At 42.5% G+C, this 25038-nt stretch overlaps 1 protein-coding gene across 2 annotated transcripts in view; it reads left to right on the forward strand.

The window, feature by feature from the left end:
• The window catches only part of kmt2e (lysine (K)-specific methyltransferase 2E), a 43176-nt gene that overhangs the window by 4146 nt on the left and 13992 nt on the right, over positions 1-25038 (forward strand). For both annotated transcript variants that reach the window (XM_034162953.1, XM_034162952.1), the window contains exons 2-10: positions 12920-13104; positions 20552-20663; positions 21466-21695; positions 21826-21965; positions 22467-22648; positions 22733-22771; positions 22853-23047; positions 23201-23331; positions 24826-24943. In XM_034162953.1, coding sequence (XP_034018844.1) covers positions 13034-13104; positions 20552-20663; positions 21466-21695; positions 21826-21965; positions 22467-22648; positions 22733-22771; positions 22853-23047; positions 23201-23331; positions 24826-24943 — 1218 coding nt within the window. In that variant the 5' untranslated portion in view covers positions 12920-13033. The remainder of the gene's footprint in view (positions 1-12919; positions 13105-20551; positions 20664-21465; positions 21696-21825; positions 21966-22466; positions 22649-22732; positions 22772-22852; positions 23048-23200; positions 23332-24825; positions 24944-25038) is intronic.

The following is a 25038-nucleotide window of genomic DNA, read 5'->3' on the forward strand; positions in this document are numbered from 1 at the left end:
AATTGTATGAGTATTTTTGAGTTGCATAAGAAGTTGAAGATGGGAATCAAAAAGAATCTGCATACTGTATTAAAAGCTCCCAAAAATGTACTTAAAAATGTTTCCATCTACAGAGCTTCTGCCTGATTTTGCACCTGTGGACGGTGTTGGATGTGCATACCTTGCATTCTGCTTTGCATAAGAAATTATCCATCTTATTTGTATAGCTAACAGGGTTTTACTAATGATGTGTAGAAACACACTTCCCAGTCTCGCTGGCAGTTTCTATTATATATTTTCATATGTCATAATTTTTATTCTGTATCCCTGGAAAAGTCTGGTGATTTGAAAAGCATGAAACTATTTGAGCAGCCCTTTAATTCATTTCATGAGTATTACATGATCAATAGGGGTGTTGGAAAAAATCGATTCACGTCCGAATTGCGATTCTTATTTATTACGATTCTGAATCGATCCAAAATGTCCAAGAATTGATTTTTTTTTTTTAAAGCATTTTTTAAACATAATTTTGCTTACTCACTGCGTGTACTGTTTGTCAGGCAACGGCTTCTGTACTACAGCGTCCCCGCGACGGGGGGTGGTCGGGCATGCTTCAAACACTCGTGCGCTGCAGAGTTCAGTGGCTGTAGCTTAGCATGGTGGACGAAGAGCTAATTCAGCCAGCACCGTCTTTGCTGAAGGCAAATTTTTGGGCGCATTTTGGATTTTATTATTTGCTGCATACGAAGGAGCTTGACATGACTTATGTAGTGTGCAGAATCTGCAAAATGAAAGTCAGGTACTTCGGAAACACTTCAAATCTGCAAGCCCACATGCTACACTATCACCTGGCGCTAAAAGAGGGGAGCAGTGGTCTCTGCTGACCAGCGCTTCGCTAAACTGCCAGCCAACTCCAAACGAGCAAAGCAGATAAGAAATTTACATCTAGAATCACTTGATTAACATTGTAAAGCTGCATTTTCTTAAACATAAACATTTTTTAAGTAATATAACTATTTCTCAGAGCTCTTTGAATCGAAAATCGATTCTGAATCGAACCGTCACCCCAAGAATCGAATTGAATCGTGAGTTGTTTTACGATTCACATCCCTAATGATCAAGTTTTTACACTTGTGGTACCTGCTGATTGTCAACAAGTTCAAGATAAAGCAGAATATATTTTGCAGGTAAAATCACTGTGGTTGTGTCAAGGGTTGCAGCTATCGAATATTTTAGTAATAGAGTATTCTATTGATTATTCTGGTGGTTACTTGAGTAATCTGATAAAAAGTACTTTTGCATTTTTAAACAGCATCAGTAGTCCAGGGCTATCCCTAAGCAATGGGACAATGTGGTTGCGCCATCATGCAGATTGTCAAATTTAGTTTATCCCTTTCTCTTTTCCTGTGTAGTTATTCAGCACTCCCCTGACACCGGACCGTATGCGCAGGCGGTCGGTGTAATCCTCAGTTAGTCTGGCTGCACCTGAACGTGAGTACAGCGGTGCGACGATTTACCCAAACTGACTCCAAATATGACCAAATTGAAGTACTTTTATTTATCTTCGGAAATGCGCTTCATTCACAAAACAGCACATGAAGCGCTCTCGCTCCCTCCCTCCATCTCGCTGTCTCTTTAGAATGCTAAAACAATAAACAAGGGATGTTGAAGTATGTTTGTGAGTACAGGTGATTTTGGGGGGGGGACTCTGAGCTTTAAGATGTGATGTTACGAGCCCTGGCGAGGCAGCAGTGCGTCCCACTGTGCATCTGCAAAGACGAGTGCTGTTTGAACAACTGACTGCGGTGCCCTTTAAATGCGCACTGCGTATTTATAGCACAGTCAGTCTTTTTCAGATGATCAGCAGCCTTTCTCTTAAAAGGCTTTATTTTACTCTGTGTTGTGTTGGAAAGCTGTAGCTTTTGGTGCTGCATTGATTAGTTCTTACACGCCTTATGCGCATGCTCTAGTCTTCTGTTTTTTTCTGGGGATGTAACAGCACCACACATAGGCCTTGCATATGTACTACAATTTTAAACGGAGCTTCGAGGCACAGAATTCTCAAACTCAGACATTTTTTGTAATCAAATTTTTCAGGTTAGTCGACTAATTGTTTCAGCCCTAGTCATGTCGCTTGGTGTATGCATTCCTAGTCCTGCTATCTGTCCATGTCCTTGGGCAAGACAGTTCATCTGCACTGTCACAGTCCATCCAGCTGTAAATGGGTACCAGTGTGGGCTGGGGAAGTAACCTGTGTTGGACTGGGGGAGTCGTAGACTGGCATATGCCTCATGTTACAGAATCTGGGGATTGGCACCGGCACCTCAGGGCTTCTAGGACTTAATTTTTTTTTTTTTTTCTTTAAACTACTTTAGTAATTCTCTGCAGTGGAATTGTCTTTTTTTCCCATGTGCTGTTTAATGCAAAGACTGTAAGGAAAATTGAAGAATGTGTCTAACCAAATCAGAGGCAGTTTCCAGGGCAGCATTTAAAGCTCCAGGCTGTCACCGAGCCCTGGAGTGTTGAGACACAGCTGTCCTTTCCTCCAAATCATCCTTTGGGACAAACCTTGCAACAGTGTTCATCTCAAATGCCTGTTTGTGACTGTTGCCCAGAAGCATGCCTTTTTTTCTTCTTCTTTTGCTCCTAACATTTTGAAGGGAAATTAAATTTTAAATATTTCAAAATAGTGATAGGTAGGATTAATTGGTGATCAATTGATTAATAAATTAGGGTCTAAAATGTCAGAACTGTCAAGATATTAAATTTTTACATCAGTAATCTTAAATACAATTGATCATAAAATTAACAGAATCACAAAATTCTCATTTGAACCAACTCATCTTTAGTGTTTCGATTTGTTAATAAATGAAGCAAACCCTTTGGTCCTTAACCCTACAGAGAGCATATGTCATCGACCAAGGGGTCTCCAGCAAACATTTTGTGTTGTTTTGCATTTGTTCATGGGTCCATTACATTTATCTCCATGTCTTGACTGCTTTGTCAGTTCACTCAATAAACTCAATGAATAAGATAATGTTGCTTATCAAACTGTTAGCAGTACAGATTTAGTTTAGTTAAGTGAAGTCATGTGGCTTTTTTTTTCATTAGCTTGTAATTATGAACAAGTTAAGAAAGATAAGTGAAGGCTCTGCTGCATATAATCAGATACACCTCATAAACATTCATCAGTGGTATAGCTGTTAAAGGTACTTTTCTTGTTATAGCTTTTTTAATCCACTGGCAAAGAAAGGAATCAGCCTGTCAATGTCTCTGTAAGTTTGAGTCTTGTAAGTCCACCTTCTCCTAAACCATTTGGGCAGTGATGCCCATGAAGGAAAGTAATTACTGTCCAACATTTTCAAAGTTAGATTACCTAGACTTGTAAGTTTTAATTGTTGTATCGTACTGGATTATTATTTTTTTTGTTGTTGTTATTTATAAGCGCAACTTCCCTAAAATCATTTTATGAATTACAGTGAAACTTGACTTGATTTCTGTCTGACTTTTGCTGAACTCTCTCCCTCTAAAAGTACAGTACAGTTAAGGACTTGCTAAGAATGAAATCCAAGAAACTTCACTGAGTAGCTCCATTGGGAGACAGGGATGGTGAAATTTATTTATTTTTTTTTTTTTTTTGTATTGACACAGAACTATTATCCACAGAGGTGTGCTGTACCCTGCATCAGGTTGTTTTTGCTGAAGGTTATCACACTGCCAAAATCTCACACCTGCACGTGCCTGATCTGTCTACAGGATTATAAAGTTGAAAGCCTTAAATAGCTGGATGGTTGAACTTGTAGAGACACTCACTTTGTTCTGCAGTATCATTCATGTCTCCGGGTCCTTTGTGTATGAGATCAGGAGATGCTTGGGAAGAGTTTATGGAGTCATGAGGTCACTGTGCAGTGGTGTTTGGAAATGCCGATTTCTTTTCAGGAGAATAAAGGTCCAATTCTTGGTCTGTGACGTGGATGCTTCCAGTGATCTAAGGTAATAACTGGTGTCTTTGGTACTAGGTCTCTTCAGAGGATCCTTGGGTACCGCTGGAATGATTTTGTGAGGACTATCAGTAGCATAGTGAAGGAGTTTCGGCTTTAACATTTTGGCCATGTGACTCATTTCTCTGTGTGTGTGATCCAGCACAGAGGTGCCTGAGTGTTGAGGATCTCTGTGGCTAATGAAGGCCAAGGGGACATTCATGTTTCACCTGGCTGCCACAGAGAGATGGTTACTTTACTTTTTTGATGTTGGGATGGGCTGGTCTGCCTGAGTGGTTGCCATCCATTACCCAAGATGGTTCCATGGTGTCATGGAAGCAATGAAGCGCAGCACCAGCGCCTGCTCCGAGACTTGACGTTTATGTGTGCCTGGTTGCATTATGTATCAAGCTACATGTGTTTGCTTGCTGTGTTGACAGATAAAGAAAGGGAAGTGAACAGCCTTTGCAGGGACAGAATACAGTGTGGCAGGGAGATGTGGTAGTCTCAGGTGACATTTTTTTTTCTTCCTCATCCTAGCCCCTTCATGTGCTTGCAGACACATATAGATAAATGAGTGCAGAATTTTTTTCCTTGTCTTACATTTTTTTGTGCATGTACAAATCTGCTGGGCAAAGATTAGCCTGCAATACAGTAAGTAAGCACACAGGATGTCGATTGCTATGTTCTAGGATGGTCAAAGACTTGGTGCTCATAGCTTTGATGCTATTTCTTCACTTGGAAGAACTCCCTTTTGTGTTGGTTTTCCTTGTCCCCAGACAGTAAGCTCAACACTCGAACAGTTGCATCTCTGTCGGTGAGCTGTGTATCGCCGCAGTTAAACACCTTGCCATGTGGGGGCTAAGCTGTGTGGTGGTTGGCTGGTCTATGGTGCTCATCCTTCTGCAGTATCTACGCCCTGAGAGACCCAGATGAAAGTGCCACGCTCTGAGGCCCAACACACTTCAGCACTGGGAGAAGGGGAGCCTCAGGTGACTTGCTTTTGTGTGTTTTTTGCTAGTTAGGCTGAAACAGAGACCCTTTTAAACTAGCAAGTTACTTCCCTGACAGGGCTGCTGAAGGTGCAGGTTTCTTACTGTGTTCTAATGTTCTTTATGTTGCAGAGCCATGGTAAATAGCTTATATTGATAGTAGCGTAAGACACTCTGGGACCTGGAGCATGGTTGGTTGATTCAAGGAGGTGATGTGGCTTCGATATTTATGTAGGATCACTCCAGGCTGTGCAATAAATTGGTTTTTACACATCACAGTAATGAGGTGAGCGTTTTACCCTGCAGATAACAAGCCTCTCCCCAGTATTTCTTTGAGAAATGTGGTCACACCCTCGTGGCACGTTCTTGCTGCACATTGCATTCTCCAAATGCTGTAATTAGCTGCCAGCTGCATATGTGCCTGCTTTTCACTCTGATAAACAGTGTGTCTCTCCATATCCAAGGGACAGCATCATGTCACTCTTTACAAGCTCAGTCACACGGATGAGAAGCAGCTTGATGTGAATGAATCAGTGGCTTTTGTGTTTTTTGTAATACCTCTGACTTTTGTGTTTGTGCCTTCTAATCATTGTGCCCCTCCTCTCTGGCCCCTAAAATGGCATAAATGGACATGTCTGCCTATATATCTCCTGCTGTATTGATGTATGATTTCACCATCAGCGCTGAAGTACAGAGGCAGCAATAGCAGCTGTGGGCACACTGATTTAGGAAGGACAGGGCAGATGCACCATGTCCCAATGTGGTACAGTGAAAAAGAGGGCTAGGCCTACATTCTATCTGGGTCATGCTTCTTCTGTATATGGTCACATTTGTGTTGTCTTTTATTCATATGTTTGTAGGCTGAGTCATTGCAGCCAGATTTGAGAACTGTGTGAAATCACATCACCTTGGCTGGGAAAAGTGGGATTCATTTGGATTTTTTTTTTCTTCTCTCATGCACTTTCTGCTTGTGGAAAACATCATCTGATTATACTTTACTGTAAATGCATAATTGAAATCATAGTTGCAAATAGAGATGTGGTTTCCTGTGTGTAGCATATGCATGGTGAATCGGTTATCTCTCTGCAGCTCTGGCACAGTTCTGTTCTAAAAGTGGCTATTTCTGTGGATGCACAATTGTACTGGAAAAGTATTGGTATCCATTGATAAAGGCTTAAAAATTATCAGTATCTGTAGATATAAAAGGTCAGCATGGTGACTTAGTGGTTAGCACTGTTGCCTTACAGCAAGAAGGTCATGGGATTGATTCCCATCTGTGGCCTTTCTGTGTGGAGTTTGCATATTTTCCCCATGTTTGTGTGGGTTCCCTCTGGGTACTCCAGCTTCATCTCAAATCCAAGGACATGCAGGTTAGGTGGATAGAAAACTTTAAATTGTCTGTAGTTGTGCGTGCAGGTGTGAATGTGTTTGTTTGTCTATATGTGGCCCTGCGACAGCCTGGCGTCCTGTCCAGGGTGTACTCCACCTCGCCCTATGACTGCTGAGGTAGACTCCAGCCAACCACGACCCTTAATTGGAGTAAGTTGTTGAAGATGTGTAGATATGCAAATTTGCTCCAATTTGTTCAGGCTGCAGTGTATGTGATGTTGCTTTTAAGAGTGGGTGCAACAGCAGCGTCTTGTAGCTGGCGGGACTGGTGAAGAATCAGAGGCTCTACAGGGAGTGTAGTCTACTGTGTTTCACGGAGACGTGGCTCACTAGCGATACTCTGGATGCTAACGTGGAGCTACCTGGATTCACCATGCTGAGAGCGGACAGGGACGCGATGCGAAGCGGCAAGCGTAAAGGTGGGGGACTCGCACCCTTTATTAACAACAGATGGTGCAACCCTAGTCATGTAAACATAAAGGAGATTGTCTGTTGTCGGGACATTGAACTGATGGCGGTGAGTCTCCGACCGTATTACATGCCGAGGGAGTTCACACACGCCATCTTTACGTGTGTTTATATTCCTCCACGGGCTGACGCACAGACGGCATGTGACGTCATCCGCTCCACCATCGCAGCGCTGCAGACACAACACCCTGAGGCCTTCTTCGCGATCTCTGGTGATTTTAATCATGTCACACTGAACTCCACTCTCCCTGATTTTCATCAGTTTGTGGACAGTCCCACCAGAAAGAACAGGTCTATTGATCTGATGTATGCCAACGTGAGGGAAGCATACACAGCTACTCCACTACCACCACTGGGAAAATCAGATCACAATCTGGTTTTTCTACAGCCTCAGTACAAACCACTGGTACTGAGGCAGCCCATTACTACACGTTCATTCAGAGTCTGGTCTCCTGAGGCAGAAGAAGCTCTCAGGGACTGCTTCGAGACTACGGACTGGAGCGTGCTGCAGGACACACATGGTGAGGACATTGATGGAGTGACACACTGCATCACGGGCTACCTGAACTTCTGTAGGGACGTTGCTGTTCCCATAAAAACTGTACGTTGCTTTCCAAACAACAAGCCCTGGATCACCAGCGATGTCAAGAATCTTCTAAACCAAAAGAAGAGGGCGTTCAAAGACGGAGATGGGACGGCGCTTAGGCGTGTACAGCGGGAACTAAAGGCTCGCCTTAAAGAGGCCAAGGAGTCCTACAGGAAGAAGGTGGAGAGAAAGCTGCAAGACAACAACATGGAGGTGGTCTGGGATGCAATGAAAACCATCACAGGCTGCAAAAGCAGCAGCCGCAGCCCAGTAGATGGGGGTGTGGACAGAGCAAATCAGTTTAACGACTTTTTTAACAGGTTTGATTGTTCTACCTCTGCAAACCTCCCATCAACCCCTCCCGCAGCAGTTATCACTTCATCACCATCAAAACCCCCAGCAGATCAGCCCTCACCATCAAAACCCCCAGCAGATCAGCCCTCACCCTCACCATCATCATCAAAACCCCCAGCAGATCAGCCCTCACCCTCACCATCATCATCAAAACCCCCAGCAGATCAGCCCTCACCCTCACCATCATCATCACAGTCAGCCGGAACAAGCACCCACTCTCACCGTCCTCCCTCCTTCACGGCAGACCAGGTCAGGAGAGAGCTAAGGAGACTCCACCCCAGGAAGGCAGCAGGCCCGGATAAAGTGTGTCCCAGAATGCTTAAGGCCTGCGCCAACCAACTGGGGGAGCCCCTCCTGCATGTTTTTAACCTGAGCCTGCGTCTCAGAAAGGCCCCAGTCACATGGAAGACATCCTGTGTCATTCCAGTTCCTAAGAAGGCACACCCGAAGGAGCTGAATGACTACAGGCCAGTCGCTTTGACATCCCACGTGATGAAGACCATGGAGCGACTGCTGCTGAGTGTCCTCAGACCTCAGGTCAGACATGCTGAGGACCCACTGCAGTTTGCATACAGGGAGAAGGTGGGAGTGGAGGACGCCATCCTCTGCCTCCTTCACAGGGCCCACTCTCATCTGGACAGGGGTAACAGCGCTGTGAGGGTCATGTTTTTTTGACTTCTCCAGTGCCTTCAACACCATCCAGCCCCTGCTACTGAGAGACAAGCTCATGGAGATGGAGGTGGACACTCATTTGGTCACCTGGATCACTGATTATCTAACTGGAAGACCACAATACGTCAGACTCAGTAACTGCACCTCGGACACAGTGATCAGCAGCACTGGAGCACCACAAGGAACTGTGCTCTCCAGTTCTGTTCACTCTGTACACATCAGACTTCAATTACAACTCGGAGTCGTGCCACATGCAGAAGTTTTCAGATGACTGTGCAAGAGTGACAGGAAAGAGAGTACAGGGACCTGATACAGGACTTTGTGGAGTGGTGCAAATCAAACCACCTGCAGCTGAACATTGCCAAAACGGAGGAGATGGTAGTGGACTTCAGAAGGTCCGGGCCCACTCTGCAGCCAGTCTCCATTGAGGGGGTCGATGTGGAGGTGGTCCAGACTTACAAATATCTGGGGACACTTATGGACGATAGGTTGGATTGGTCAGCCAATACTGACACCCTCTACAGGAAGGGACAGAGCAGACTGTACTTCCTGAGGAGGTTAGGGTCCTTCAGGATCTGCCATAAACTCCTGCGAATGTTCTACCAGTCTGTGGTAGCCAGTGTCCTCTTCTCTGTGGTGGTCTGCTGGGGGAGCAGCATGAAGAGGAGGGACGCCGGGCGACTGGACAGGCTGGTGAGGAAAGCGGGTTTAGTGCTGGGAACAGAGCTGGAGACACTAACATCAGTGGCAGAGAGAAGGACCCTCTGTAAACTGCTGGCCATCATGGACAATGTTGAGCACCCTCTGCACAGCGCCATCATCAGGCAGAGGAGCTCATTCAGCGGCAGACTGCTGTCCCAGTCCTTCCACACGGACAGATTCAGGAAGTCTTTTGTCCCTCAGGCCATCAGACTGTTCAACTCTTCCCATCTCAGTAAGAAATAATCCTGTGACACATCTGTTTGACCTTTTATTGCTTTCTTTTGCACTACCAACACTGTTTACACTGCTTACTAATTTGCACAACCTACACTGTTCACACTGTGTACTGTTTACATCTGTGCTACCTCCTCATTACTGCACTACTACATTTACTCCTCCGTCATATTCTCTGAGACTGGATGCTGCACTTGCACACATTTATTTTATTTTTAGTTAGTAGCTTTTATTGATTAGTCCATTTTTCTTTTATTTACTTAACCCTATTTTGTGTGTCTGGTGCAATGTGTGTGTCTTGTCTAATGTGTAAGCTGCTGGATGCCTTGAATTTCCCTCTGGGATCAATAAAGTATCTATCTATCTCTATCTATCTATCTTGTATAATTTTCAAGACGTGACCAACAAACTGCATTTGCCCTATTGACGTTTCAAATCCTGCAAAACTTTGAAGAGTTCTCCGTGCTGCAAGATCTCAGTAAAACCGAGAATTGCATTGAGACGCTCTGATCCGGCTGCACTTTAACCGCTACACACGGACAACACCATTAACATTGCAACATAAAACTGTTTTTATATTGTGCCTAACACTCTTATGAATATATTCTCTGGGTTTTAGATGTTGTTACTGCGTTTGCTTTATGTAAACATGCAAGAATCACAGGCTGTCTCTCCGTTATTTTCAATGGAAGCTGCTGAGCTGCTTCCTGATCATGTCGTTCTGGGGGAAAGTGAAGTTTGCTCTTTAACGTCTTGATTATTGTCCTTTACAACACTGTTTGTCCTCTTTGTTCCAGACTCATATATAATAGGTTTATTAAATTCCACACAGATTAAACGTAGCAGACACAGATTATTCATTATAATTGTTTTAGCAAGTTTTCAGGGTATCATGTATGCAGTCTCTTATTAACGTGATGAAAAGCATAAAAAATTACATTTTTGTAGTATAATATTCATTTACAATTGTCATCATGTGGATTCTCTGTTTGACTGCAGCGAATCTCTGGCGCGCAAGGGATTATGGGATACGTCAATAGGGCAAATTGCATTTTTCTAGTTAAGAAGATGTGCATTATGCGAATGTGGCTTAGTTGTTTTTAACACAGTTGTCCACTGGAAAATAGTTGTTTAGCTTCAGACTAGTTGATGACATGAGCAAGGGGAGGGACTTAAAACAGCCATTCACGATAAATTTAATCAATTACGTGTGTTTAAAAATGTCATTTTTTAGCTCATGCTAGCATCACATAATGTAATGCTAATGTTAGCATGTGCAGCAGCAGTGCTGCTCACAGACCAGTGCTAATTTTGACAGCATATTTAAACATGCTCTTGACAAAAATGTAATTTAGTTGTCATCAGTATTTAGCTGGTCATTTGAATTGTTTTAGGAAAGGGGAAGAGGAGAGACTGGCTTACATTATATGATCTGTTTCGCCACCAAGAGTCCACTGTTAGACTGTCTCTGTGTTCACCTTCAACACATCACTACCCTTTGAAAAGGAGGTGCAGTGATTGATTTCTAAAGCTCTTTACATTGTGGGGAAATCTATTCAAAAACAGTATGTGAAAGGTGGATACAGTTTAAAAACAAAATGTAGGAAACTTGAAAACAAATGCAGCTTGTGGCTTGTTTTTGTTTTACCACTTCCCCTGGTGTTTCTCTTTCATCAAGCATGGACTCCCCTCTCCTCTGTCATGTTTCTCATTTTCCCTCCTTGCTTTTTCCTCTTGTGTTTTCATTACAGCAGTTACATTTGACCAAAGTGGCTTTAAATGGTTTCTGCAGGGCTTTTTGGAATTGGGAAGTGTGCTGACGACACTCCCCTGTCGCTCGACACTACATGAGAGTTTCAGGTTTATTTAGGAAGTACATAGAAAAGGGAGTGAAATCCGGCTGGGCGGAGTGACTGGACACAGGAAGGGGGGTGAGGGCAGAGTGTTTTTGGCTGCGTCTCTTGGTGGGTGGGGGACAAGTTTTCAAGAGGAAGTAGGAGGAGCAGGCAGAGGCAGTCGCAGGGAGCTCAGATTAGTCAGGAATGCTGCTGTACTGTACATGTTTGTTTTAATCCATCCAATCCATTTTTGCCAGTCTTCACTGTGTCTGGCTTGCACCACTGTTAATGTTTGAGCCTCCTCGTAAAGAAGAGACTGGTTAAAAGACTAGCACTGGTGGGGTTATCTCTGTTTGGTGTGTACATTTCTGCATGGTGACAGCAGGAGTGCCTGCATGAAGCAGAGACGAAACTTTTAGATGTGGGAACAGAAGGGCCACTTCAGAGGGAAGCCATTTAGTGGCAGCTAAAACATACTCAACCTTTCAGATAATACAAAAAGGGGCTCTGTCATTTCAGTGGTTTTGGCCTGCTGCCCTATTCTTGTACAGGGAAAGCGTTCTCGTCAGTTAACGCCCCTTCTGAAGTGTTCCTGCTTGTGATATAGTGCTGCAGATTAACCCAAACTTATAACAGTGGCTCACTTTCAGGCCACTGATTTGTTCACAAACTGCAGAATGCGCTTGTGTGCAGTGCATTCAAGCACATGCATGAATTTCAGGGGCCCTGTCCGTGAGGGTTGCTTGCTCTGGAGTGCAGAGACGCATCTTAGTGTGAAGGTGTCTTTCTTGGTGGCTCTGTGTGATGGATGTCACCAGTCGGTACATGCCACATCCCTGCTTTTTGAGCCCATCTCCCATCGGTACACTGATACATGATCTGGGCCTTTGTTTAGCCCCAGTGCGCCAGAGCAGGCAGGAGGTGTGACCTCCTGCCTATTTTGTCTCAGCATGTGTCCCTCCCACTAATCCCACTTATCAACACAGCTCGCTGTATCAACTGCAGCCACACTGACACACAGCTTAATATATCCAGTCATAATATTGTTAAAACTAACCTCGGTAGGAATGAAAGAACAAAAAAGAAAAATCGCTTAATTAATGGTTACTTGATTTTTGAAGACTGTGGATTTTTTCAATTTGCATTGCAAGATACTGTAACCAAAGTAAAGAGCAAAATGATTTTGTCAAGGATTGTGCTTCAGTGCTCTAATTGAAGGATAACTCGTTGGTGGAAAGGGGGGAAAAAATGGCCTCTGTTGTATTTTCCTCTTCATGGTGTCTGACTGCTCTGTGTTCTCTTGCTCCCCTCTGTGGGCGTTTTTTACAGTGCAGCCTTTGCCGGCTGTTTCAGTTAATTTTCCCACCTCATAGTTTGCCTTTTATTTTCTTATTCGCTCCTTTTTATCAGACAGTACTCAACTATATGCAGAGAGCTGTGTGTTAATGGGAAAATTCCTGTAATTCATTCATTCTTTGTCATGGTTTTTTGGTTTGAAAGTATGAATCATGCCTTAACCTTTCCTGGAAATACCCCGTTTTCAATTTGAATTGCCATTCCAGTTTTGCTTTATACCGCAGCAAAGATTGTTCTTGGTGTGAAAGAAACTGCACATTGATGTGATCATTAATTTATGTGATCAGTAACGCAAATTATAATGATTTTTGTTTTTTGTCTTCCTTGTTTCTGTTCTTTCTGTCTACTTTTCTCTTACTATATGTTCAGGCCTTGTGGATGCACTTAGATGTCTGCAATGAGTGCTGTGGCTGGCATGCCTCAGTGTTTTGGACTTCCATTCTCTGGACTCAGTAGGACAAGGACTGATCAACAGAGAACGTCATGAGCATAGTCATCCCAGTAGGGGTGGATACAGCAGACACCTCATACCTGGACATGGCTGCTGGCTCAGAGTGAGTGACACAATGCTTTCACTTTTCATAGTGTTTTAACCCTCTCTCCCATTGTTCACCTATTTCCATCATAATGCAGCATATTTTCTAACACGCTCAGATTAACAGTGTTCTCCTCTCATTGTGCATCTGCCCCAGCATGCCCCCCAAAAGCAGATTGAATGTTTTGAAATACAGTGGTCCCTCGTTTATCGCAGGGGTTACGTTCTAAAAATAACCCGCAATAGGCAAAATCCGCCAAGTAGTCAGCGTTATTTTTTTTCCAATTATAGACGTTTTAAGGCTGTAAAACCCCTCACTACACACTTTATACACTCTTCTCAAACAGGCATTAACATTTTCTCACTTTTCTCTTGTGTGTAAACACTCTCAAAGTTCAAACCTTAGTAGAAAAATAAGACCAACCTGTTTTCAGGCCCAAACATTTGTTTGAGAAATAAAAATAGACCATTTTCCTATAAATAATTATGATGGCTTTTAGAACTAACGAATTTAATTTTAATGATCAACCTACGAGGTTGGACACATGAAATTAATAGTGACTGACTAGTATGTCACAGTTCCTCTGACCGCACCTCTTTGTCCTGGTGCCGCTCTGCTGTCGCGTCTTTTTCCACTGAGTGACACCTTGGTGCAGGTGTCTTTTTCCGAGTGAAGAACACAGTTATGGGTAGTTGTGGGCGCTCTTTTTTTCTTCTGAGTGAGAAGATTCTTATAAAGAGACATGCAGAACACAATGCGCGTGCTCTGCCTTCACTGTGCCGCGACCGACCTGCTTGATGAGGACGTAGAACACAATGCGCTGTAAAAAAAAAAAAAAAAAAAGCATGCAAATTTGAACTAAAAAATCCGCGAGGCTGCGAAAGGTGAACCGCATTATAGTGAGGGACCACTGTATATATATTTGGATTAGGGACGCATTAACCTTCAGTCTCCACTTCCTCTGATATTTAGTTATGTAAATGGAATTTGCTATCAATCCAATGAGGCTGAGCCCAAGAATGGCTACATAGTACTAGTGTCTACACAAATGGACCATTCAGCATTGCCATTAGCTGGGTTTCCGTTACAAATTTGTGTAAAATTAGTGATATTTTCACAATGTAAATATTTATGAAATGACAGTATTTCCATTGAGTTACTGAATGCTGCCACTGTTTTTTTTTTTTTTTTTTTTTTTTTTTTTTTTTTACTTTAACAAGAACTGTTATTCTGTTGAAGCTCTTGCAAGTACTGTCATTCCTATAGGAATGACAGTACTTAACAATTTTTTCAGTTCCCAGTGGAGAATGGAAATGCGAGGATGTTAAGCTACACACCTAGCCAGAGTAGCTGCATTCTCTCGCCTGCACAACCGCCTCGACATGTTTGAGCTCCAGGTCATAAATAAACCCCAACCCAGGTCTGGTTTCCACCGCATTTTCACTTTGTTTGCAGTGTAATTTGGCCAAAACTCAGAAAAAGTGCCAGGTTTCTGATAGGAACATACGAGGGCTGTCCCAAGATGTATATTTTAGCCTCTTAACGCCTGCCCTCAAACAAGACTGCACTGCCCAATATTGCCATAATGTCACCTCCTTTTTATAATGTTTAATAAGCTCTCAGTCTCTTATGCTTTCAGTCATATGACATGTAATAGGTAAAAAGGTGTTTCCATTCAATTTTTTCTAAATAAGGCATTTTCAAATTACCTGACACACTACCTAATGTGAGTGTACTTTTTGGCAGTATGAGTTTTTCCAAAATACAGGTTTCCATTCATCATATTTGAATTCTTAGATCAGATAAAAAGCATTGAAGCAAGCTTTGTGCTTTAGGGACATCATTTCATGACTTAATCACTGTTGCATCAAGGTATGTTGAATGTTGTCCAAGCTAGAAGACAGGAAAAAAAAACCACATCTCTAGAGACTTTTCAATCATCTCATGCAATATTAACCTTGAATTTGTGACCCATTAGTGTGTAGGCTATATAAAAGTGCTTATTTTTAATAAATTACAGTAAAAATACCAGCTCATTTATTCTATGGCTACCAATTGACTAGCTGTCACAGATGGCCAACTGCAAATTTTTTTTTTTTTTTTTTTTTTTTTTTGCCCATTTTAACACTGTTTCGGGGAGAGATAAAAGTATAGCCTTTCAAATCAAAGAGTAAGGAACTTTAGTTAAGAATGGTCAGTCAGTGGTAGGCATGGGCTGTTATGAGATTTGGATGGTATAACTGTGGGCAAAAATACCACAGTTTCACAGTATTATGTATAGTTTTAAAATGTATTTTGACAACATTATGGCTATTTACATATGAAGTGCACATGATTCAGGTACACAAATTGACATGATGTCTACTGCTACGAGCACTATACCACTGATAACTTTGCAGAAAATACCAAAAATAATAGTCACTCTTTTAGACATGTAGCATCTGCCCCATGGGAAACATGACTTACTTGCTTAGGGAGAAACGTGGCTGGAATAAGGTCCGGAGGTCCAGCTCAATACTTGGCCCAGCTTCACCAACAACGTGCTTGGAATAGATGTATTTATCATTCTGTAGATGTATTTGTGATTCTTGATATGTTTGTGGGAGAAATTTGGAAAAGTTCAGTGCAGGCTTTGTCTCCTTCAGTCGTGATGCAGAGCTAGCTAACATTAGCTGCCCGTTTGTAAACAGAAAGAGGTGCGCGCCAGGGGGGAGGGTGGCAGCGGCCGCATCCACTCTGCCTATCATGAATTCTCATAACCCGCTCATACCGTAGGGACGGTATAACGGAAAATTTTTGTGGTTTTGATACCGTGGCTTTTTCATATTGCGGTATACCGTGAAACCGGTTATCGGCCCATGTCTAGTCAGTGGAATGTGGCCACAAATATTGAAATATCCTGAATAAATAAAACTGTACAACTAAAACAATAAATTAAGTCCAGTCCATCCACTTGTTAAAAAGTACCAGCCTGTGATGAAGTTGCTTCCTGTGCAGGGGGAGTCATAGACGCTCACCCGCTTTAAGCTACGATATTTGGACATGCCACCCAAGTTTTACAGTGGTAGAGAAAACCCTGCTCTTCCTTTTGGCATCATGTAACTAAAGTGTTGCTGGCATTATTTTGAAAATAAACAAACATGCATGTTACCACAACCGGTAGAGGTGATGGTCTAGTGGTTAAGCATTGGGTTTGAGACCAGAGGATCCTTGGTTCAAATCCCAGCCTGACCGGAAACTCAGTAAGGGCCCTTGGGCAAGGTCCTTAATCCCAGTTGCTCCCGGTGTGTAGTGAGCGTCTTGTATGGCAGCAGCCTGACATCGGGGTGAATGTGAGGCATTGATGTGTAAATCACTTTCTGCATCTGATGCAGATGGAAAAGCACTATATAAATGCAGTCCATTTACCGGTAATATCGAGGTCAGCAAAAATGATTATGTCCGTATATCATACAATAAGTTAATGCAATTATTGTTATAGGTCTAATATGTTAGCCGAGTGGGATTTTTTTCAAATGATAAAGAAGCTGCTCAGTGGGGATCAGCTGTATATGTAGAATCTGTTTTGATCACATTAGCTGTAAAGGAAGGAAAAAACAACATAATTTTCCATGTGAGCTTTTCATTGCAGTATAGCTTAAATTGCACTTTGCACGCATGTAAACTGCATTCAGTTGGTGAAGGAGTCTGGTGCATGGAACCATGGCAACAAGCCTTCCTTTACCCCTCCTCATTCCTTTTCTTGCCATTTTGACAAGGACATTGCTCTGGGTTTTTCTGGCCGAATAAATGAAGCAAGAGGTTCTCGTATGACTAAAGAGTGGCACACGTCATCACCTTTGGAGGTGCTCCTGTCTCTTTAAAACTGAGAGCCCTCCCATCTGCCTTCAACAGAGCTGTTGCCTCGACAGCTTGTGTTACCATGGTATCTACCCCTTGCTCCCCTCCCTCCCCTATGCACTGCGCAAGGCCTGTTGCTATGGTCACTGACCTGAGTGACAGGTGGCCCTCGCATAAATATGGCATCTTAAACAGTCCCATGGCGTTGCCCTGCCTCCTCCTCTTCTCCAAAGTGCTACGTTGCTAGCCGTGGTTTGCGTAAGCCCTCTGCTTTTACTTTCTCACTCGCTCTTTGTTCACGTCTGTACGATCGGTCACTGCAGATTCACTCAAACGCTGATAATGAGCTTGACAGGGGCTTCCACCTGCTCTTGTGCAGGTTCCATCCAGGCGAAGTGGACAGTGCAGCGTGCCTGTGTGTATTGTGAGTGCACCAGCCAAGTCTAGAATGGTGGGGCTGGCTACTCACCAGAGGAACAACGTCATGTCCTTTCCACATCCCCCAAAGTCTGCAGCAGCGTGACCAGCTGTTGGCTAATGCAGTGATGTGCTCTCATTGACACACAGAATCCTGCGTGCGCGCACACGTTGACAGCATACGTAGTGTTGCCATGGAAGCAAGTTTGAGTTCATTAAGATCGAAGGCATTGCCTCTGGCTGTGTATTGCTGCTCTGATTCTCTTTCCTGATCCTGATCTTTCCATATTTGTCCCTCTGCCACTTCACCGTCTGTCAACAGATGCTTTACGTTTTGACTGACATCTGTTCTATATGAAATACTCTAGCCATGACAGATATCTCTGTTTTTGGCATCATGATGTTTTTGTTAGCCAGAAATTCTCTTCACCATGCTTTGTTTTATTTCTTTACTTCTTCCCATTCATCTTTTTGTCTGAATGACTTGTTTGGGTGTTTAGAGGTGTGCCTGGAGCTTTCTCACAATCTCCCTCACTGACAGAAGAGGACTCATGTTATGCACTTAACCTTGTTTATCTGCGTACATTGGAAATTCAATCTATTCTTGCTGTAACAGTTAACCAACAAAATAATGGATTTGACTTCACATGGATTTGACTTCACAAGAATTTTTACAGAAACGTTTAACTTTGTGGTGTAAAAATAAAATCAACATGTTTGCAGGCAGTATAACTGAGAAATATTCCATTTATATTTGGTTAACAGTTGGATAATGCTACCACACCTGTCCAAAACAGGAAAATTTTGATAATCTGTCAGTTTTTTTTTTTGTTTGTTTGTTTTCTGGGCTTCTTCTATGCTGCCCTTTTCACGTACTGTATGTGGTGCTGCCCCCAGTGGTGAACAAAAGGCGAGTAGAGGCGGTGCTAACGTGTTAACAGCACAGTATTAAAAACCTGAAGGTGATATTTGAAGATGAGCAGTGCTACTGCTAGTTTATTCTAATGCACCATAGACAGTGACTGTCTACAGTATTAAAAAAAAAATGTATCTGATGGCATTGTATGACTTCAAATTGCCCCATAATAAAAAGTATTGTTCCTGAATCGTATCATAGCCCGTGTATCTAGATACATTTGGTTTTATTCATAAGGGAGCAATACACACCACTGTCTGTATTTTTGTTGGTGTCGTACGTGGTACAATACAAAAACAATTGACTGTGACCATGTAATAAAACATGTTTCCTTCTGAGTTCTGACTTTAAACTCAGTCTGCCTTCTGATGTTACAAAGAGACTAGTTTAAAACTCCTACCCCAGTTGAAACTGATGCCATTATAGACCCGCACGTGTTTATTCTCTGACCTTTCCAGCCTGTCCTTTCCACTTCCTTGAAATGAAAACATGAATGATATAATCCCTCTTGTTATGAACTCATGCCATGTATTCATACATTTACTTCCTGCCTTTTTAAAAAGGCTGGTTTACCTTCTCCTGTCTGTCCTTTCACTGTTTCATTGATTCATTGTCTTTGTTGAAGGGCTGAATCATCTTGAAAGTCCAGAGTTTCTTCTTGTCAGTGTATTAAATTTTTTTTCTAACGGCGTTTCTCTTTGTTTTAGCTCTGTGTGTGTGTGTGTGTTGGGGGGGAGGGGTGGTTGCCAGTGTGGTTAATCTCTTATTAAAAACTTAACCAGCCTACTGAATACGTGACCTCTTTGTAAGTATCCCTCCCTTTGTTGAGTCAGACTGTGCCAAAGTCTTCCTGCATGCTAAAAGATTTGAGAAATGTGACTGTGTAGCAGTTAAATTATTGTGTACACACACGCACCTTACCATGGGTCCGCCTCCAGACCTCGTGCATGCATGCTCTTTTCTCATTTTCACTTTGACAGTGAGTACTTGATCGGCGCTACACACAGGAAGTGTTGCACATTGCCGTTACGGCATGCAGCAAGAGCATACGGGCTGAAAAGGGTTCTAACAGGTACTGTATTGTGGCTTTACTTTTTTTTTTTTCCCTTGGAGGTGAAGAATCTGCCATGAGGTGTATATATATATATATGTGTGTGTGTGTGTCTATAAGAAGGAAAAGAATGGTTAGTTTGGCTTGATATTATTAGTGCACCTACTTTATCTATGTAGGTAAATATAACTTCTAGTTTTTTCCTGAATGTGGACGTCTGGTGTGTCTAAGTTGTTTCTGTACAAAAAGAAACACTGTACAGTAGTGGCCACAGTTTCACTCAGTGTGACTGGTGTGCTTCATGAATTTTACTTTGTACATTTAGGATTCCGAATGCTTTAGCATTCCACATAACACACGAAATTGGAAATGAAGTATTGATATTTTGCCTTATTTATGTAAATTTGCTGGCAGTTGCCATCATGAAGTTTACAAGAGGTGTAATTATTTCTTTGTGTTTAAAGAATGCAGGTAACAAGTCTGTAAACAGTCTGATATACCACAGTGATTTTACTACATCTGACCTTGATGTGTTTTTCCAAGAGAGCACTTGGTGAAAAGAGGATTTAGTGTTTTCTTTTTTACTATTCTTAAACAATGCATACCACTTTCAAATATTGGAGCCCCCCATGTATAATTAAAAATCTTCCCTCTTCACCACCTGAATATCTGGTCTCCTGACATCAGTTTTACCCTTGTCACTTCCCTCTTTCTGTAGATCCACCCCCATACCGCAACTGAATAATAGAATAGTCATGTCATGATAAGGGTGGGTTGGTCTAACAACCGAACAGGCTTTCTCCTGCAACCGCGCTGCGATCATAGAAAAGTGGATCTACTGGTTTGGTATGAATGAGCTTTAAACAAAACATTGCTTATATTTGTGTGTGTGAGAGAGATTCTGACTACACCCTTTCTGATTGTTTTTTAAATAAGAGGTGGCAGATATAAGGTCCATTTTCGTGCTGTTTTTTGTTAAGGGTTTTCCCCTCATACATTTATTTGTTTGGCTCTGTGAACTGGGTAGTCAGTCTTAATGAGAGCAGATGTTGTTGGTTTGACTGTCTCTTGCCCTCTGTTGCTGTGACCGTCACAGACGTGGCTTCTCGACACATTCTGCTGCTGCTGCAACTCTGCCTCTTTTTGCTGGAAGTAGCCGCTGTCTATACCTGTTGAGACAAACTCTCTTGCACTATTAGAAGGAAAGTCTTCAGTAATGCTTTTGTGTTGCTGCCCGGCAGACCCGAATTGGTGGAGGCCAGTCCTGTAGTGGTGGAAAAGTCCAGCTACCCACACCAGATCTACAGCAGCGGCTCCCACCATTCCCACAGTTACATTGGCTTGCCTTATGCTGTGAGTACAGGCTCGGAAATAACCTACATCTCCCCATTAATGCATCCGACTGAAATGTGTGTATACGATATATAACTGTATATATCATATATGTATGTGCAAGTGAGAACACAAAACTGTTCAATGTGTTTATTTTTTTTTTAACCCACAGTGGGCAGTTTTTTTTTAACTGTTTGAATGCTTGAATTTTTTTTTTTTTTTTTACACATTTTACCCCCAAATTAATGGTTTGTCCAACTAAAATTACAAAAACTATTAAAGCATTAATCTGTCAAATTAGCTTCATAAAATGTATGCAAGCATTCTACTAATTCTTCTTTGTACACTTGAAAGTTTTTGTTACATAGATATGCACATAAGTTAAGGTATTCATATATTCTGACCTGTAACAGAAGATTACAAGTTGAGTTTTGGCTGGCCTGGGGTATTAGTACAGTACACTTCACGTACTTTTCTGCTTGTTTTGTATTCGTTGACGCCTGACTAGCTCAGGATTTGAATGTCATCAGCTGACAATGAGTTTGTTTTGCGTTGTCTGACACAGTGCTGTGTTTGCCACTTAAATTAGGCAGCAAACACATGGCTAAAGGTGGACTCAGAGAAAACTGATCTAGCATTTTAAGTGTCAGTTCACCTCACGTGGCTCCATCCTTCATCTGAATCTGATAGCTTGCTAACATGCTATGGATGCATATTTTATATTTTTCCAAAAGCTGACCAGTCTGACCTGGCTGCTGAGATTTGACTCCTACAAGCCCAAATTGACACTCAGCGCCTCACATTTATCATCTCTTTCCATCAGGACCATAACTATGGGGCGCGGCCCCCACCAACACCGCCAGCCTCTCCTCCCCCCTCCATGGTGATCCGATCAGGAGAGGGGGGGCTGTTTGTCCCTGGGGGGCAGGACGAGGCATCAAGGGGCACTACGCTTAGCACCTCTGAGGATGGTAGCTACGGGGCTGATATCACCCGCTGCATCTGCGGTTTCACCCACGATGACGGCTACATGATTTGCTGTGACAAGTGCAGGTTAGTTTGTGTGCACTACTTGCTACTCCTCTCACATTTTGCAGGCTCTGTAATAGTTTTATGTATTTATTTTTTGAAGTTTATGTAAATCCTTTGCTATCTATTTATTTTTTCATTCATTTATTTGAAGTGCTTGGCAGCATATAGACTGCATGGGCATTGACAGGCAGAACATTCCTGAGACGTACCTATGTGAGCGTTGCCAGCCACGGCACTTGGACAGAGAGAGGGCCATCCTCCTGCAGAGCAGGAAGAGAGAATGTTTATCTGGTAAGCAAGACTCCACTGATATACACGCCTGAGTATACCTAAAGACTGCTTCAGAAAGGGTTTTAATTTTCTGTTATATTACATTACACAAGTGGTAGTTATGAGTGCGTTTGTGAACTCCACTCACTTTGGCGTACTGTTTTCTTCAGTATAAATTGTTCGGACATTTGCATGATTATCCGCAGAACGATTTCTTAGTTCTGCTTTTATGGGCTCCCTCTGTTGCAGTGAAATGGATAGTTAATGAGTTAACAGGAGTTTGTAGTTTGTCTGGGAATAGTTCCTCACCCCTGCAGAACAACCAGCCACAGCCTGGACCACACTACCACCTACTGGTCAATTTCAAAACTGTTTTGTTCTGCACGCTGACATGCTTTTCAGTTACTTTTCCTTGTGATTTTTTTGTTTGTTTTTAGCAGCAGCTGCTGTAAATTTATGTGATAGTTTGTTTGTTTTTTTGTCTGCTGTCATTAATTAGTACATAAATGTATGCTTCTGCAGATGGCGACACCAGTGCTACAGAGAGTGGAGATGAGGTGCCTCTAGAGCTCTATTCTACCTTCCAACACACACCAACCACCATCGCCCTGACTACCGGGCGTCTTGGCAATAAGCAGGCTGATAAAAAACGCAAAAAGAGCGGTGATAAAGAACCTCCGGCAGCTTCTGCCCGAGCAAAGAAGGTTGGCTTTCTAACAGAACCACTACAGATAACTTCTGTTTCTGATGAACAGTTTGTCGATATGCTTTCTTTACTTCTCTGGCAGGCCTTTCGTGAGGGGTCAAGGAAATCTTCCAGAGTAAAGGTATGTGCAAAATCACCACTGTGCAGAGATCTTTTGCAATTTTCAGTCAGACTTTGCTAAATACTTCTTTATTCATTGCAGGGTGCAGCTCCAGAGCAGGAGCCGACGGAGCACCTGTGGGAGAATAAAATCAAGACGTGGATGGAGCGCTATGAGGAGGCGAGCAGCAATCAGTACAGTGAGGACGTCCAAGTGCTGTTGCGTGTTAAAGAGCAAGGCAATGGCAAGAGCCTGGCTTACAACACCCACCCAGCCTCTTTCAAACCACCTGTCGAGGTACAACCCTTGTTATAATCTGAAATTCACAATTCTAGATAAATGCCGAGATTCTACAATCTAAGGACATCAATGGATACGATGCATGCGTATCGTTTGGAACCACTGCCTGATATTTTATCACTATGCATGATTGCCTGTCTTTCCTTCCAGAGTCAGGTTCAGAGGAACAAGAAGATCCTCAAGGCAGTGCGAGACTTGGCTCCAGACTCCCTCATAATCGAGTACAGGGGCAAGTTCATGCTTCGACAGCAGTTCGAGGCCAACGGCTACTTCTTCAAGAGGTTAGGGTGCTTTACTTTATTAAAAAAAAAACAAAAAAAAAAAAACTGACTCTCTCCTTTAAGCCTGATTTATGCCTCTACAATTTCATATATCTGTGACCATGCAATGACGTCGACATGAGCGTGACCCTTTTGAATTTCTCCGTGGTGTTAGTGGGTGTTGTCATAGAATTTACCGCTGGAACAGCAAGGGGTGTGACATGGAGAACAAGGCAGGGACTTTCTTGTGGCCTACAACGCCACTGTTCCTGGTTGTTGTTGTCACCCCCCCACACACACACACCCTTTTTTTTCTAGACCAATTTGTCCCTCAGTGAGCTCCACTTCATACAATCATCATCCTCCAAACCAACATTGCGTGCAAATTGCAGATTGTTTGAACATCTTTGTAGTTTTTCTACTCCGTGTTGTAAAGTTGATCATATTTGCGGACTTTTTGCCAGACATTCCTCCATTTGATCTATGTTTGAAATTTATATAATGGCTGAATAGATCCTTGTCATTTGATTGGTTGGTTTGTATGTCATGTGATATGAATCATTTGTACCATTTGCCATTGTGTTCCATTCCTCATGCAATTTTAGTGCTATTTAGCATGCAATTTTGGCACTATATGATTTGTACTATTGCATGCTGTGAACACCGCGCACACGCACTCAAGGCTACAGCACTTAGCGGCTTATTGATGCTGCTCATTCTTTTAACACAAAAGAAAAAACAAATCCACTATGCCATCAGCCGTCTGGAGGCATTTGCAATATTTGTTGGGACTTCTTTAGCTAAATAGAACTGCTGTCGGATGAGGACCTCAACAAATTTCTCTTGCTAATTTTCGCTGGACTGAGAAAAGCAGGCAGGTGGCAGTGTACGTGAAGAAGTCAGTGCACGGCATCAGCTATGGACTACATCGTCAGGATTGTCTTTGAACTATCTGACTGTTTTTGCAAGTTGTCTGAGAACAATTTTGGATTGGCTTGGACTGTTATTTAAAATTCGTGTTGGACTGTTTGGCACACACCAAAATGTAAATCCCTTTTTCTCTTGTTTTTAAATTTATAAAATATCACATGGAATCTATTTAGCCGTTTTGTTAAACAAATAATGAATGTTTTTCATTCATTCAGTGGAAAGAATATTTCATGAGGTGAAAGATTCTTACCATTGAACTCATAAACATTGACTATTTGTATAGTAATCAACATGCACACTGCAAAAACTTTTAAATATGGTGGGAGAGGAAGGAGTGAAACTGGAAGAGTGACCAGTCACAGCCCTTGGAGTCTCTTTCGTTTTGACGTGTCGTTTAAATTTTTGGGAGGTGCACATTCAGGCTACAGAGAGGGGCTCGGAGAAGGTACACAATGACACAGAGGGCTCTGCATCTCTACGGAGCCGCGGAGACAGAGAAGCATAAATCAGTTTAGTTTGGTTCTTGATGTATTTTCTGATCTGTTGTTGAAACTGTTACTTGAATCAGTGTAATGTGCTTTTTAGGCCGTACCCGTTTGTATTATTTTACTCAAAATTTGACGGCCTGGAAATGTGCGTGGATGCACGTAGCTTCGGCAATGAAGCTCGCTTCATCCGTCGGTCCTGCACCCCTAATTCTGAAGTAAGTTGTCAAAACCAGAAATGCATAAATATTTCCTGTTTTGATTCATTTTGATTTGTTTGATCATAGCCTCTTTAGCTCATGTAACTTTCTGT

This window comes from Thalassophryne amazonica, chromosome 22, assembly GCF_902500255.1.
Source record: "Thalassophryne amazonica chromosome 22, fThaAma1.1, whole genome shotgun sequence".
NCBI lineage: Eukaryota > Metazoa > Chordata > Actinopteri > Batrachoidiformes > Batrachoididae > Thalassophryne > Thalassophryne amazonica.